Below are 15,881 nucleotides of genomic sequence, written 5' to 3' on the forward strand. Positions count from 1 at the left end.
ATATTGCTTTAGCCGATTTCATTTAAACTAAATGATATCTAGGAGAATGTATATTCCTAAAACATTTCCACACTTTTATTAACGCTCTACGGGTCAATTCTGATAAGCACATGACATGGTGTTAGCTGAAGCAAGTGTTCGTGAGAAAAGTTATTTTCGGTTATTTCGGTAAGAAACCGAACACATAGATACATGCCAAGTTTCGCGCTTTCTTTCCGCATGCCGAAAAAATAGCCAACAAAATGCTTCTTCCTGGAGCCGTTAGTATACAACAGAATAAAGTTATAATAAGTTTATAATATTTCAATATATTCCTTGTTACTTTATTGCTGGATTGCGTATGGTGGTAATCGACCATTATTTCTGTGGCTTCAACGTTCATATTGGACAAGCTCAAACATATGTCAAGCATGCAGACGGCTACGAAAATTTACCTGCGTTGAGGCTCTCATAACGGAATGCCGACATCTGACGTATAGTTCATAAACATGACATATAGCCATAAAGCCTGTCGAAAATGGTTACTACGCAGAGTAGAACTTCATTGATAGATATATAATTGACATAACAATCTGTAATTTGTGAAAAGTTTGTAAAATAAATTATAACATGATGCTTTTCTTTTTTACATAAACAGACATCGTAAGACCAGAAATGGTACGAAGTATCTCAGTAGCTTTTGAAATTCAAAGATGTTTGATGTTGTTCCATCTAAAATGAAAGTTCAAATGATTGAGCAACAGAACCGTAGTATAATTTGCATCGAATCAAAAATATTACACCTTGAACCCTTCAATGATGATATGAAATGACAACAAGCACACTTGTGTCGAAGAGTTTATTAAGTGTGTTCCATAAATCATGATGATTTATTATACCCTGAATTCGGGCCATATTAACATACAAGTTGCTAGTGTCATTAAGATAATTGTCTGATTCAACAGGGAATCTTTTTGAAGAAGGAAAGAGTATTTATTTAAAAAAGACATGCATGATACGATCAGCAAGCAAAATTATTTAAACTCAAGCCGTCCTGCGATTAGCGAAGATATCTAAGACAGTTGCAAGTGACAATATTTTCAACGTAATCCTTGCGGGACTTAAGAGCCGGAATATACTTCGTAACTGTTTTGCGAGTCAATGCAAATATTGTAATACGGAGGTCGATGTCTTAAGGAAAAACCCTGTTAACTGAAGGAATTCTTACAAGGGAGTGTTATCGCATTGCAATCTGAACTAAATTGATTTCTGCGCTATGTGTCTAGTCTTTGGCGGATCATACTTCTTTCTCACGTTAAGCGAAAGAAGGCATTTATGAAAAATACCTTTAAGGTGAACGAAATTGTCAGTAGTAGATCGGAGAGAGCTAAATGACACTAAAATTTTCTGGAGAGAGGGCTATAATAGTAATATATATCGAGCTAGTTCATTAGCCCTCAATTTGCTTAGAAGGGGCCGCGGTGGCTCCTAGCTCCTGCCAAGTGGACTCAGAGGTGGAGAAAAACCGTGTTCGTGGGTTTTCTCGGGGTTCGGCCGTTTCCTCCGATTTTTTCATTCCAATATTTCATTCATTTGTCATAATCAGCAATCTCGTTTAGTCTAGCCGGCATACAGTGGGACGTAAACTTAAGATTTCATTCATTTTAAATTGCTTAGGAACAATTCTTGCCTCAATGAATGTGTCGCTTGTAGTACGACTTTTGGCTTCTTGATTGGAACGACCCGAGCCTAAATTCATTAAGGTTGAAAAGTTTTTGTCCATGTAGGATTAAAGGGTTGCAGTAGTCCAAGGTTATTATCAGGAGAGGAGTTCTGCAATGTCATTATAACTCCATGACTCACGTCTAACTAGGCACAGTAATGGAACGAAAATGGACAAACTCATCAAAGAGTATCATTAATTCAAAAATAATATAATTGTGTCTGTTACAATTATAGGCTTCTTCAGATCAGTTAATCAGCAGGACCTCCGTTAATTTTTCAAAGTGGACATGAGACTTCAGCATTGCTCAATTAATCACAGGCTTCAACTTTCAGTTGAAATTGTCAGACTCTTTGAGAAGTAACAGGAATTTTTTAGCTTTACGCCTTCTAAGATTTATTGTAACTTTGCTCCCTCATTCGGAAATCAAAAGGGGTTAATAACTCGGACCTCAAGTGTCCCGACACACGTGATAATAACGCGGCAAAGAACGTGAAGGTGCTCATTGAAAACAGCACAAGATCCAGTGATTAGCTGTCTTTGACAGGCTCCACCATCTTCTGAAGTGGAAATACAGGCAACATTTATATCAATTTTATCAAAAATAGTTTCATGATTACTCGCGGTGGTTTGATTACAAGGATGAATATCTTTATGTTCGTGAAATATTTGTCGATCAGTACGCTTTCAGAAATAGCGTCTTCGTTAACAACACCAGCATCTCCTTAATGAAGCCTATTAGCTGATGAGTAGTATCGTACTTGCACATTTTTGCTTTGTAAGTAGTGGTACGGTTAAGTATCTTCCACAATCTTAGTTTAAAGTGTTTGGAAACTAAAGGCAATCTGCTGCTGGAAAGGTTTATATGCCAAATTGTAATCGGTCTAGGAAAGAAATCTCTCAGATCAGAAATCAGGGTAATAATGATAGAATGAAAATCGCGATGTGCATTTATTCTGTCTTAGTGAAGTTGAGATACTCTTACGTAAGTGTGACATGTTGATAAAGCGAAATGGTACTTTTACCACACGTATCCAACTAAAAATCTCACAGTGATAGTGTGGTTTATTTTCATAGTTAATTTCCCCCTGATCACCTTAGTAATTAAGGCACAGCATATTATTTCGATATCAGCGTGTAATTGTTATATTACTCAAATAATTTATTAACCAGCAATGAACCTAATTTCTTTACCATCGTTGTAACACCATTTTCTTCGTCTTCTGCTACGAAGAATGGTATCCACTCGGTGTCTTGTATTCAGCAATTGATTTTTCTGTCACACGTAAAATATATTTATATTTTTTAGATCGCATAGCGAGGTTTGGAGTGGGTACAAAAATACACAAACACTTGACCAAAATTTCGAATTGACGTTACATACTTCTGTAAATCATACGAGCGTGGAAATCGATACCCATAGGTCCGCTTCATTAATTCAGGTGCCAAATGATACCAGATGTTCATTACGCGGGTATCCTATTGATGGAACAGAGCACTCTGTAGAATCTATATCTGTAAATGAAACTGTAACACCTACAACCGAAACAACAGAAACTCCTATTATATCTGGAGAGACGTGTATTACAAAACGTGTGTTAAAGAATCATAGTGTTAGGATTAAAGGTACAAGTCCATTTACTTGCCCACAGTGTTCCAAAACGTTTGCCTCTAAAACTAAATTGAAGAACCACATGTTTATTCATACAGGAGAAAGACCGCATACCTGCACCTATTGTGAAAAAGGTTTTAGTACGAAAAGTGCATTGAATTACCACTTGTTTACTCATACAGGGGAAAGACCGCACACCTGCACGTGTTGTGGAAAGGCTTTTAGTCAGAAAGGTACTTTAAAATGTCATTTGCTTACTCATACAGGGGAAGGAACGCATACCTGCACCTATTGTGGTAAGCATTTTAGTGCGAAAAGTATATTGAAAGTGCACTTGCATACTCATACAGGGGAAAGACCGCATACCTGCACATATTGTGGAAAGGGTTTTAGCCACAAAGGTAATTTGAATTGTCACTTGGTTACTCATACAGGGGAAAGGCCACATACCTGCACTTATTGTGGAAAGGCTTTTAGTACCAAAAGCAGTTTGAAATTTCACTTGCTTACTCATACAGGCGAGAAACCGCACGCCTGCACGGTGTGTGGCAAAACATTTTCTATAAAGTCTAGTTTGAAGAAACACACTATTACTCATACACGCGGAAAACCACATGCTTGTCCGCATTGAATTTCTTAGAATATATGATTTACAGGATCATATGTCTATTCATACAGAGTAAAGGTCGCGTACCTGCACCTATTGTGGAAAGGCTTTTAGTACGAAAGATACTTTGAAACTACACTTGCTTACTCATACAGGGAAGATAAGGCATACGTGCAACTAGTGTGGAGAAGCTTTTAATCACAAGGTACTTTGAATGTAACGTGTTTACTCATACAGGGTTTATATGGCATACTTTAACCTTATTGTGAAAAGGCCTCTTAGTAGGAAAAGCTCTTAGTAGATACTTTGAAATATTACTTGCTTACTGATATAAGTGCAAAGCTACATGCTTGCACTCTGTGTTGCAAAAAATTTTTTAATGTCTGCTTTACAGAAACACAGTATTACTCATATAGGCGCAAAACCGCATGCTTGCCTGCATTGTGAAAAGCGTTTACTAGAAAATAAGATTTGAGGGATCATGCCATTACTCATACAAGTGTACGTACATTTTCTTGTACGCAATGTGGCAAAGGGATTTCAACGAAAACTCGTTTGAAGACTCACATGCTTACTGATAGGATTAAAAGCCACATTGCAACACATAAGAGACAAGTGTCAATTCAGAAAGGTTGCTTATGGTTCAGAATGCGAACTAATGGATATGAAGGACCAAACGATAACACTTAGTTCAGTATGTTGTTCACTATACAACGTGTTATAAATACATATAAAATTGAATGTAGATTAGTTGCACTATAAGCAGGAAAAGAATTTCAACCAAAAGTTGCTTAAAGATCCAAATGTTCATTGATATAGTTGAAATCCAAATCTAAGCCCTTTTAGTGGCATGCCCTTCAATTATAAAAGCAATTTGATAGTGATAGTCTTACTCATACATTTAAAATTTACATCATCTTAGTTATTGCGGCAAAGCTATTCGGAAAAGACACGTCACTGTTCTTATTCTTAGAAGGCGATTGCTTAAAAAAGAAACTAAAAGCTTCGCGTGCTTATTCATACTGATGATTGATGACATGCTTAAACTAATTGTGGTAAAATGCTTATTTAATGGAATACATTCCTTCTGCATGTGAAAGTCACCATTCTTTCAAGTTTAGCGAAGAAGTAACAGAGGAGCAATATAAAGGACCTCAGTCTTTTTGATGTAAGAGAAGATAAAGCAGTCACGCACAATATAACTAAAGTTTTACTACAAATGTTATCTTGTAATTCTGGTTTGAAATAACGGACTGTAGCCCCTCAAAACTATCCACTTTCTTACCTACAAATTTCTTAAAATATTTCAGTTGTGAAGATATTTTTTATTTCAAACTCTCCATGAAAAAAGAGAACGTCACCAATAGTGCAGGGTAATTCAAGAGGTCATTTTATTTTACTAAACCCGGACTTACTTACTTATGTTACTAATGAAGTCATTTTGATGAACATTAATAATCCGAAATATACTATGTGTTATGTAAATAATAATTTGCTCGTTTGGATAAAAAAAAAAACAATTTGTAATTCTGGGAGTTTTTTTACGAACCCATTGTTAAAAACTTTCTCTACATAAGAGCAAACAATATTTTGTTTTCAGTATACTAAGCAAACGTAGGTGAGAATTTAAAAAAAAATAAATATTTTGTTTTAAAAATTTACTGTACAAATATCTCCGGTTCCAAATACTCTAGAGAAGTTCAGAAGGTTTGAAGTCTTACGTCTATTCGGATAGATCATATTCTAGGTTTCACTGTAGAAAAATATTTATTGCTTTAGACGATTTGAGAAACGACACACTTTACATTCTATTGAAAAATCACTTCGTAGCACTTCCTGTGGGAAGACCTTTACTTATAAAGATAATACAAAGAAAATTATTTATTTATACATTAGTAGATATGTGTTCTCTTTGGCAAAGCGTTCTGTACGATAGTTCGCTGAAAAACTCACATCCCTATTAGGACACGCGAAAGGACGTTTCATTAATAATAGTACAGCGTTTATTACGAAATCTTTTAAATAATCTAGTGTTTTTTCATACTGGCAGATATCCAACTGCATTTATTGATGAAAGACTTACTTGAAAAACTGGAATGTAGTTCACATTGTTAATTGCAAAAACAGTTGAAAGCAATCATATTTGCACTAGGTGTGGCGCAATTTTTGATTGAATAAGTAGTTTTAAAGTATACATGCTTATTCATAAAGGAATGTATTGGAAAATAAAACCCTATTAAGCAGCTGAAATACCACATATCTGTGCTCACCGTGTAGAGGGATTCACTAGAAAGCATGCCTTAAAAGTACACATCGTAAGTCATACACATGAAGGGTCAATCATTTGCAGTAACTGCGAAGAAGCCTTTTATCAGCAGAGATTTTTTAAGGTCCCGTATGCTCGTCCAGGAAAAAAAGAACATTTCTTCTCTCAGTGCGGCACTGCTCTTAAGCACAATGGTCATTTCAAGCTCCATGTTCATAATCATAGACGACAGAAATTACATCCATGTACTGAGTATGAGAAGGGTTTTAGCAACAAGAATTGTTAAAAGTATCACTTGTTTACTTAAAGAGGAGATAGGTCACATTGGTGCTCTGAGTGATGCAAGAATTTTGCCAAGAAGAGTACTTAAGCTCGTATATACTTGCTTATAGAGCAGAGGCAACATGAATTCGCTGAATGTGTCAAAGCATTTACGATGAAGTCTTACATCAAATCCCACCTTCTTACCCATACAGGAGTGAAGTAACGTAAAAGCACTGAGCGTGGCAAAGGTTGTAAATTTAGGGGCCATTTAAGGTATCATATGCAAAATCATACCTGAAAGAAGTCATTTATTTGTATTGAAAGAGGAAAAAATGTAACTAAAAAAGGTAGATTGTAGTACAATCCACTTAGTCATAAAGTGGAGAAACCGCACCGCTGGTATTTGTGTGACAAAGCTTTTGAGCACAGGGGTCTTTTAAGGTCCCATATGTATAATCAAAAAATAATCTTATACTTGCAATGAGTCAGGAATAGCTTTCCTGAAAAAAGATTTTTCAAATTCTCATGTGTAGGGATGTAATATTTTAGCTAATGATATGTGTGCGAAACGTTATAAAAATGCGTATGTGTTTTAGGAAACATCAAACTTTTCGTTTCAAAACTAGTGATGGGCAGTGGGAATATTCCCGGTGGGAAGGAAATTTAAAAATGTGAATATTCCCGGGCTTTTTCCCTGACCTATAAATTCCCGGGAAAAAATTTATTTCCATTCCTGTACTTTATCCTCCAAATTATAAGAACCATATGAGTAATTGCCTAATTTTAATATACTATGATTTACTTCTAGGTTTTAAAGAATTTGGAGTTAAAAAATTTATTTGACGGTAATTTATATAACTAATAATATGATTCTTTAAGTTCAATTTCCATTTGCACTAAAAAGTAAGGTAATTGTTTAGAATTGGGGGGACAAAGCTAGCAAAAAGTAGGATGATTTATGGAAGAAAAAAATTGATATTCAAGAAAGTAGTCAAGTCAAGAAATGTTCAAGTAGTCAAGAAAGTATCGAACACAATTTATTTTAGGGCAGTAGGGGATTTATACAAAACGGAAAGGTAAGTGGAAGTGACTTATGTTAGAAAAGAAAGTGAATTGTTGGTAACGAACATAGAAAACAACGTGCAATGCGGGACTCTAACCCGCCTTCATTTCCTAACGCTCGCTCTGCAACGCTGTCTGAATTTAATGCTGGTAAGGTAATTTAATGCATGAAACCATAAAACAAACGCATCGGAAATAATATTGCAAAAAGGTAGGTGCAAAAGCTGGCCCCTAAATCTAAAGAACAGCCAAAATTAGCAAAGTACTAATTTACAAATGATGAAAAGCAACCATTTTGTAAAGTAATTTAGAATTATGTAGAAATAGAGATGAACTACTAGTAATAAACCCTGAACCACCATTAGTAATAGTCGTCGGGCTGTTTCCTGTCTCTGACTCGATTTTGTGCTGAAGTACTCGGACTTTTTTTACATGTGATTTAACGTATGAAATTTCGAGAAATAGGTAGAATGAAAGGTCGTGTATGGCAATATTACGTGCTAGAATATAAAGATAAGTAAGTATCTTGCAAATTTTGTGAACATAAATATGTATGCACAAATGTTGATAAATTCGCGAGAAATGTATATTCTAGCATTTACCTAATCTAATTGGTTTATAACATTTATAAATTTAATGTGTTTATAATACCAGTAATAGAGTCAAGTTGAGGAAATCCACTTACATATAAAATTAAACTGTTGCTATATAATATTTTCACACATATTTAATTGATAGAACATATTGTAAATAAATATACATTTATGTGTACTTTCTAAATATAATAAAGTGTTAATAAAGTAACATAGTACCGTTCAGAATATACATTTTAAAGAATCCTCTGTGGACAACAGTAATAATATGCTGTGATGTAAAAATTAATTCAACTTGGAAATCATAATATATTTTTAGAATGCAATTTTCTTTCCGATTGAACATAAATTCCCATTTTGGGAATATTCCCAAGAAATATTCCCGAAAAATTTTTCCCGGGAATTTACCCATCACTAATTCAGCCTTCAATACAAGATAGAGGCAAACAATGTTACAGATTGAGAGAAACAGCCCGTATCATTCTAGAACACAAGTTTTATTATTTTACTGCCCCCAATGTTGTGCCTTTCTCAGACACCTCTGGTTGAGTCATCGTGTTGAGGGACACTGCCCTTATTGCTGGATGGACTATTTGTTTTTGTCCTAAGAAAAAACATTATGTAATTAGGCTTAATATTGACAGAAATAAATAAATATTTATTCAAATAAAAGGGCAGCAAGGAATGGACTGGAGCGCAGACTGGTATTTAGGCTAGCGTTCACTTACCACTCAAATCCTTACTTTAAGATATTTTTAATAAAGTAAACTAACGATTAACCACAGAATTGGGTTGTATGCTAACCGCAGATCATCCACAAAATGGACCAAAAAAACACAAACACGAATAATTTTTACAGTGATATTCACTTACAGCAGTGGTCCTTCACACGCAATTATGACTTAATGGATTAAAACGAAAGTTGAATTATAATCAAATTGCTCGCTGAGCAAAGCAATACATTTTATCATCAACAGCTAAAAAGGCGTAACCTTTCGCCAAGCAACTATGGCTTTCTCAGACATTATCTAGATGCCAAATTGCATTTAGATCACACACCATGCACCCAAAGTAGTGAGTTGGTAAAACTTCGTTTTTAGTATGACATAATAGTCCCAGATATGTGGACACGTCTCAAAACTGTTTTTTTTTTTTTTTTTGTACAGTATTCCTTTAGACAATATATTAGAAAAAAATTGTGTGAAGTAGATAGGTAAGGAGCACTGATAATCGGCTCTACTACTCCATGACGCAAAGTTTGAGTCATGAGTTTTAAAACCGTTAAACCAATTCAGGGTGAAGTCCCATTAGACTCCAGCAATAAAAAAAAAATATTTATGTAAATAAGATTAAAAATTTGATATATAACAATACCGTAACTCAAAATCTTGAAAGATGTTTCATCTCCTGAGATGCATAGGATTAGTGTTCTTTTCAGACATAAATTTCCTCTACAATCTGTGCAACAAGCTTTAAGAGTTCCTTCCAATGCTTCTAAAGAATCGAATTTCTACAATTCAAAAACTTACTTTAACCGGCCACAAGTGAAGAAGAAATTCGGTCGTTGCTCCTAACGTCTGAATCTGAATATGGGACGTGGTACTTTCTAAGTAATGTTTTGATCCGACTTCGATCGGTCGATAATAGTAGAGCTATTAATCTTTAAAGTTCATTTTCTCAGGTTACGATAGCCTATGGATTTTGATATATATAGGGTGCGTAATTTATGTCAAGCCCTAATAACGGAAGAAAAACAAGAGGAAGAGAAGTCAAACTTGTGTTTATGAAGCTTAGAATTTGCCACTGAGTGCTTAAATCTTCATCCACCGTAATTTGGTCACGATCTTTAGAACTTTCCAGGTATCTTAGTACTACTATTTAAAGCACCTCTCCTCAGCGGAGTCTTCTTTTGGGACGCTGAATTTTGGCATGTGATTCACTAGTAACAAATTAAAAGTACATTTTAATACTATGTACATATTAGAAAACTAGGCGCAATAAAATCAAGTTAAACAATTTACTTTCATTTCCGAGGAGGTCGCAACCCTGACGTATGAAAAAAAAATTACAATATCTAGATTACGTAGGTTCAGCTACTATCCGAATTAAAAAGAACCTAACCCAAGAACAAAGAATATTTCTGAATAGTAATTCAAGATGAATGACGGAAAGTGAAGAATATACTTTTCAACATATGTAACTAGCTTTCAACTTTATTAATGCATACCACTCCTGTAAATAGTTTCTACACTATAATGTTTAATGGTATTCAATGTGGAAGGTTATAGTGTTCTTAAGTTTTTCCAACATAAAATCACAGGTAATTCATTTTCAGGACAAAGAATTTTCATAAGTAAATGTGTGGTAGAACAGGAAACTTCACTAATATCCCCCGAGAAGAAGACCCAGTACGCGGTTTTTCCGATCCCAAACGTTTCAGCATTCTTGCCAATTTGATGTCGAGAACAGAACCCAAAAAACCCTTGCGGGGCTTCTAACCCGTTCCTACTACTACAACTACTACTATTTAGCTGTGCATCTATATAGTACTGGGCAAACTTACTACTTCATTTGCTGTGGATCTATATAGTACAAGGGCAAACTTATTGTAATGAAAGAAGTTTAATGAAAAAAAAATTATCGTTAGATCACTTTTTGAATATTATTTTTTAACCTATTTTAACGAAAGAAGTCTTATAAAAAATTAAAAAAATAGTAAAAAAAACTGTCCGTAGGCAGGATTTAAACCCACGCCAAAAACCATTTTCTTTACTAGCATGTTGCGCTAGCCCACTCGGCTACCACAGCCGACAGCATTCGCCGTTTACTTTGTGCTGTATGTAGATCATGGCTCGTGATATCGTATCTGTATCGGCCAATCAGATCAGAGGATATCTGAAACGTTTGGGATCCGCAAATATGCACCCAGTACGAGAAGCAGCGGGAAGAAGTTACAAACGATGACCAGAGAGAGGGTGGAAGGTATCTAAAATAAATCTGCACATCGTGGGATAAAAAGGTCAGTATTTTTTAAAATTTAGAATCTATGTCATAACACCCGCTTAACAGACTGCTGCTCACTTAGTGATGAGCAGTGGGAATATTCCCGGTGGGAAGGAATTTAAATATGGGAATACTCCCGGGTTTTTTCCCTGGCCTATAAATTCCCGGGAAGGAATTTATTTCCATTTCTTTACTTTATCTGCCAAATTATAAGAACAGTATGACTAATTACTTTATTTTAATATATTATGATTTAATTCTAGGTTTTAAACAATTTGGTGGTTAAAAAAATTAAAATTCTTTGCCTACTTTATATATGGTAAGGACGGGGCAAATGGACGGTGGGGGCAGACCGACAAGAGTTAAGAAATATGGTAATAGGAAATATGTTAACCTGGCAACAGAGAATTGAGTCTTGCGTGGTGTTTGGATACAGATCGTGCTTCACATCGCAGGAGTAGAATTCACTGAATATCGTATGTGTACAGCACTATTGCGAAGGAATTGGCAACAATTACACAGAGGCAAGTGTCCCAAAACGTGTGTCTAAAAACACGACTTCAGAAGTTAAATATTAGACAAGGAAGGAAAGTTGCTGAACATTCGCGGAAGGAGCAGCAGACAATAAATGGATAGTCACACGCACCACTAGAATACATTAATGTTGCGTGCCATTTATTGAGTAGGGTCAGACATATTTTAAACCAATATGTGTGCGGGGCAGACGGACACACAATTAGCGGGCAAACGGACTGTGACCTAAATGGTTAGTATGAAGTAGTAAAACAATATTTCTGTGTATATATATTACTTAAGAGGCGAGTTTGTTATTAGTACTATCATTTCTTCCAAAGATGGTACGTTATCGATCTCGCACAACACACAGATGCAAATAGGAAAATGAATCCATAACCGCTGCTGTTTGAGCCGTACGTGAAGACAAGATGCCTGTCAACTGCAGCGACAACTTCAATGTCCCTCGTAATACACTAGGACGACGCCTTATATCATCGCACATAATCCGAAAGTTTGGAAATCATACATTTTCAGCACAGCAAAAAATGGATTGGAAAAGCATCTACTTGCTTTGGACGAAATGGGATTTGGGTTAACTCGACGCGAATTACGAAAGTTGGCGTACAACCTTGCTGTTTAGAACAAATTCAAACACACATGCAATAATGATGCAAAAATGGTTGGTAAAGATTGGGAGCATGGTTCCTTACAACCTCACAAAACACTTAGTGCGCGTGTAGCGCAATCATTGTCCTATGCTACAGCTAAAAGTTTAACTTCTGGAAACGATATATCGAGGGAGAAGACTGGGTAATGTGTAGAGGTTGTTTTTTCTGGTTCCATGTAGAATGCGATTCAAATGGTCGTGATGCATACTTTGTACGCATTCATTGTAACAGTGTTAGTGGTTTATAAATTCTAACTGTAACTGTCCGTTTGCCCCACTATTTTTGTCCTTCTGCCCCACCCCATGGGGCATATGGACATCTTGCACCCTTGTATACTAATTGTTCAATATATCCTTGACTAATTCACAAACTGATTTCTTTGTTATACTTTTACTTTGCACAAAGCTAACTCGTTTGTAAGATATATGTTGAGTTCTCTTCGGCTATTCGTGTTCATACAAGCAACAGAAAACTGCTTAGCATGTCCGTTTGCCACCTCTTTACCATAACTAATAATATAATTTTTTGTTCCATTTTCATTTCCACTAAAAAGTAAGGTAATTAGAATTGGGGGGGGGGAAACTAGCAAAAAGTTGGATGGTTTATGGAAGAAATTAGTTAATAGTGATGTTCAAGTAGTCAAGAAAGTATCGAACACATTTTTTTTTTTTTTTGTAGGGCAGTAGGGGATTTATACAAAACGGAAAGGTAAGTGGAAGTGATTTATGTGAGAAAAGAAAGTGAATTGTTGGTAACGAAAGTAGAAAACAACGTGGTATGTTGGGCTCTAACCCATCTTCATTCGCTAACGCTCGCTCTGCAACGCTGTCTGAATTTAATGTTGGTAACGTAATTTAACGTATGAATCCAAAAAACAAACGCATCGGAATAGAATGTCGCAAAAATGTAGGTGCAAAGCTGGCCCCCAATGCTAAAGAACAGCCAAAATTAGCAAAGTACTAATTTACAAATGATGAAAAGGAACCATTTTGTAAAGTAATTTAGAATTATGTAGAAATAGAGATGAACTACTAGTAATAAACCCTGAACCACCATTAGTAATAGGCGTCGGTCTGTCTCCTCTCTCTGACTCGAATTTCTGAAGAAGTACTCGGACTTCTTTTACATGTGAATTAACGTATGGAATTTCGAGAAATAGGTAGAATGAAAGGTCGTGTATGGCAATGTTACGTGCTAAAATATAAAGATAAGTAAGTATCTAGCAAATTTTGTGAACATAAATATGTATGCGCAAATGTTGATAAATTGGTGAGACATGTATCTCCTAGCATTTACCCAATCTAATTGGTTTATAACATTTATAAATTTATAATATTAGTAATAGAGTCAAGTTGAGTAAATCCACGTACATATAAACTTAAACTGTTAATATATAATTTTTTCACACATAGTTAATTGATAGATCATATTGTAAACAAATATACATTTATGTGTACTTTCTAAATATAATAAAGTGTTAATAAAGTAATATGGTACCGTTCAGAATATACATTTTAAAGAATCCTCTGTGGACAACGGTAATAATATGCTGTGATATAAAAATTAATTCAACTTTGAAATGATATTAATATAGTAATAGAATGCAATTTTCTTTCTGATTGAACATAAATTCCCGGATAAATTCCCATTTTGGGAATCTTTTCGGGAATATTCCCGAAAAATATCTTCCCGGGAATTTACCCATCACTAGAGGTCTGCGCGGATGCGGATATCCGCGTCAAAATAGGTATTTGCGGATATATATCTCTTTTCTGTGCGGATAGCGGATAAAGTTGCGGATAATGTTTCCTACATTTTTTCTACCTAAAAAAAATGCTGTGAATTTTCTGATAGTGGTGGAAAGAGCACTAGAAACGTTCGTTTTGAAACCAGTTGAAAAATACTAAAATCAAAATACAAGTGTGTTTGAAGTTTGTGACTCAGTGACAGCAAAAGGACAAAAAATGACACGAGAGAGTTGTCCTTTTACCGTATTGCTGTTTTCAATATTTTTAGCAGCCGTTTTGTAGGTGAATGACATCTCTGACCTAAACAGAAAGAAACGACAGGCCCCATCGCTATTCCTCAAGTACCGCTATTTGCTGTAAAAAAAAGAAAGAAAAAAAGAAAAGAAAAGAAAAGTAATTGCCGCCAAAGCCCCTCTGACAAAGCTGAAAATTGTCAGACCATTCGCCTTGAAGAGGAAGAAATGTCTTTAAATAAAGTTCTTCTAGCCTGAGAGGTCAGGAACCAATACCCTAATTTAAAACACCGCATCCCCTTCCATAAACTGAAAACTGGTCAGCAGAATTATCTTTGCTTTTTGTGACAAACTGGAGAAGCGCGTAGGTTACCGAAATAGTAAACAAATCACATCATACGCTCATCTTTCTCTCTTAAAAAAAAAAGAAAAATCCTTCTTCACTGTTTCCTTTGAAGTATAGCAGATACTGAATGCACATTTGCGACCCCACAGATTTCTCTCTTCGGAGAGGTGCCACGGACCTCAATGAACATTCCGAGGGATTGGAGTTTTGTAACAGCAATTGTTTCTCTCTCTCTTTCTTCTTGTGTGTATGTGTATATGTATGTATGTTCTGGGCCTCTGCTAAAGAAAGAAAGAACAACCAATGCGTTGTTTCTCCTACCCTAAATGTGTCCAACAATGAGTGGGGGCTGCAAAGAAAAGCAGTAAATTCTAAACTACCTCTATTGCTTCTTCCCAAAATTAACGGTAGGGTCTTTATTCCTGTTTGCATTCGAAGTTATTTTCACTCCTAGTTTCAGTAAAAGCGTGATTGTGAAAGCTTGACTTGATTTTAACGTCCCGTTCAGCAGCGAGGCTATATGAGACGTGGACCTACTGATTAACATGAAATCCGAACCACATGAGCTCCCGCCGAGAATTGAACCCGGGTCTCCCACGCCAAAGGCGCGTACGCTAACCGCTTAGCCACGAATGAACTTGGTCGTGAAAGCATGCATTGTATTGCGATGTTAGTTTCGTCACTTATTTTTTTTTTTAATTTAGTGCAATTACTGGTTCTAGTGTCAGTTCGGGATATGTGGATGTGTTTGCGGTCCTGTGATTAATTTTTATTTATTAATAACCATTATTTCTATTTCGCCTTTGTGTTTAGAACAAGTGCCCCCTTTTTTTATGAGTAATGATGAAGTTTAAAAACTTAGTGACGTGCTCTAAAACTAGTCGATTGAGGGGATATTACCTACGTGGCATTATTTTGGTCCGACATCTACATTTGATTATCTCGGGTAAGTATATAAATCGTTCATTAATTTTTAATTTGTTTCTGCACGGTTTATATTGCATTTTATTTATCGTAGTTGGTATTTGATCACGATGAAACTGATATAATATATTGTTTCGCTTGATTCAGAAAACTACGTGTATTATAGAATATGTAAGTTGTATATATTTGCTACCTCATTATCTGCGGATGCGGATGCGGGTGCGGATAGAGATGTTGCGGATGCGGATGCGGGTGCGGATAGAGAAGCTGCGGATGCGGTACGGATGCGGATGCGATATTTTGTATCCGCGCAGACCTCTACCCATCACTATCCGTA

At 35.7% G+C, this 15,881-nt stretch overlaps 1 protein-coding gene across 4 annotated transcripts in view; it reads left to right on the forward strand.

Annotated features, from left to right (window-relative positions):
• The window catches only part of LOC145675743 (uncharacterized), a 76,375-nt gene that overhangs the window by 13,036 nt on the left and 47,458 nt on the right, over positions 1-15,881 (forward strand). For 3 of the 4 annotated variants that reach the window (XM_081746384.1, XM_081746383.1, XM_081746385.1), the window contains exon 4: positions 3,012-9,232. The exons of the other annotated variant lie outside the window; for it this stretch is intronic. In XM_081746384.1, coding sequence (XP_081602510.1) covers positions 3,012-3,945 — 934 coding nt within the window. In that variant the 3' untranslated portion in view covers positions 3,946-9,232. Of the gene's footprint in view, positions 1-3,011; positions 9,233-15,881 lie in introns of those variants that run through there. 4 annotated transcript variants of the gene reach the window in all.

Source organism: Thermobia domestica, chromosome 18 (assembly GCF_964235325.1).
Source record: "Thermobia domestica chromosome 18, izTheDome1.hap1.1, whole genome shotgun sequence".
NCBI classification, from domain to species: Eukaryota; Metazoa; Arthropoda; class Insecta; order Zygentoma; family Lepismatidae; genus Thermobia; species Thermobia domestica.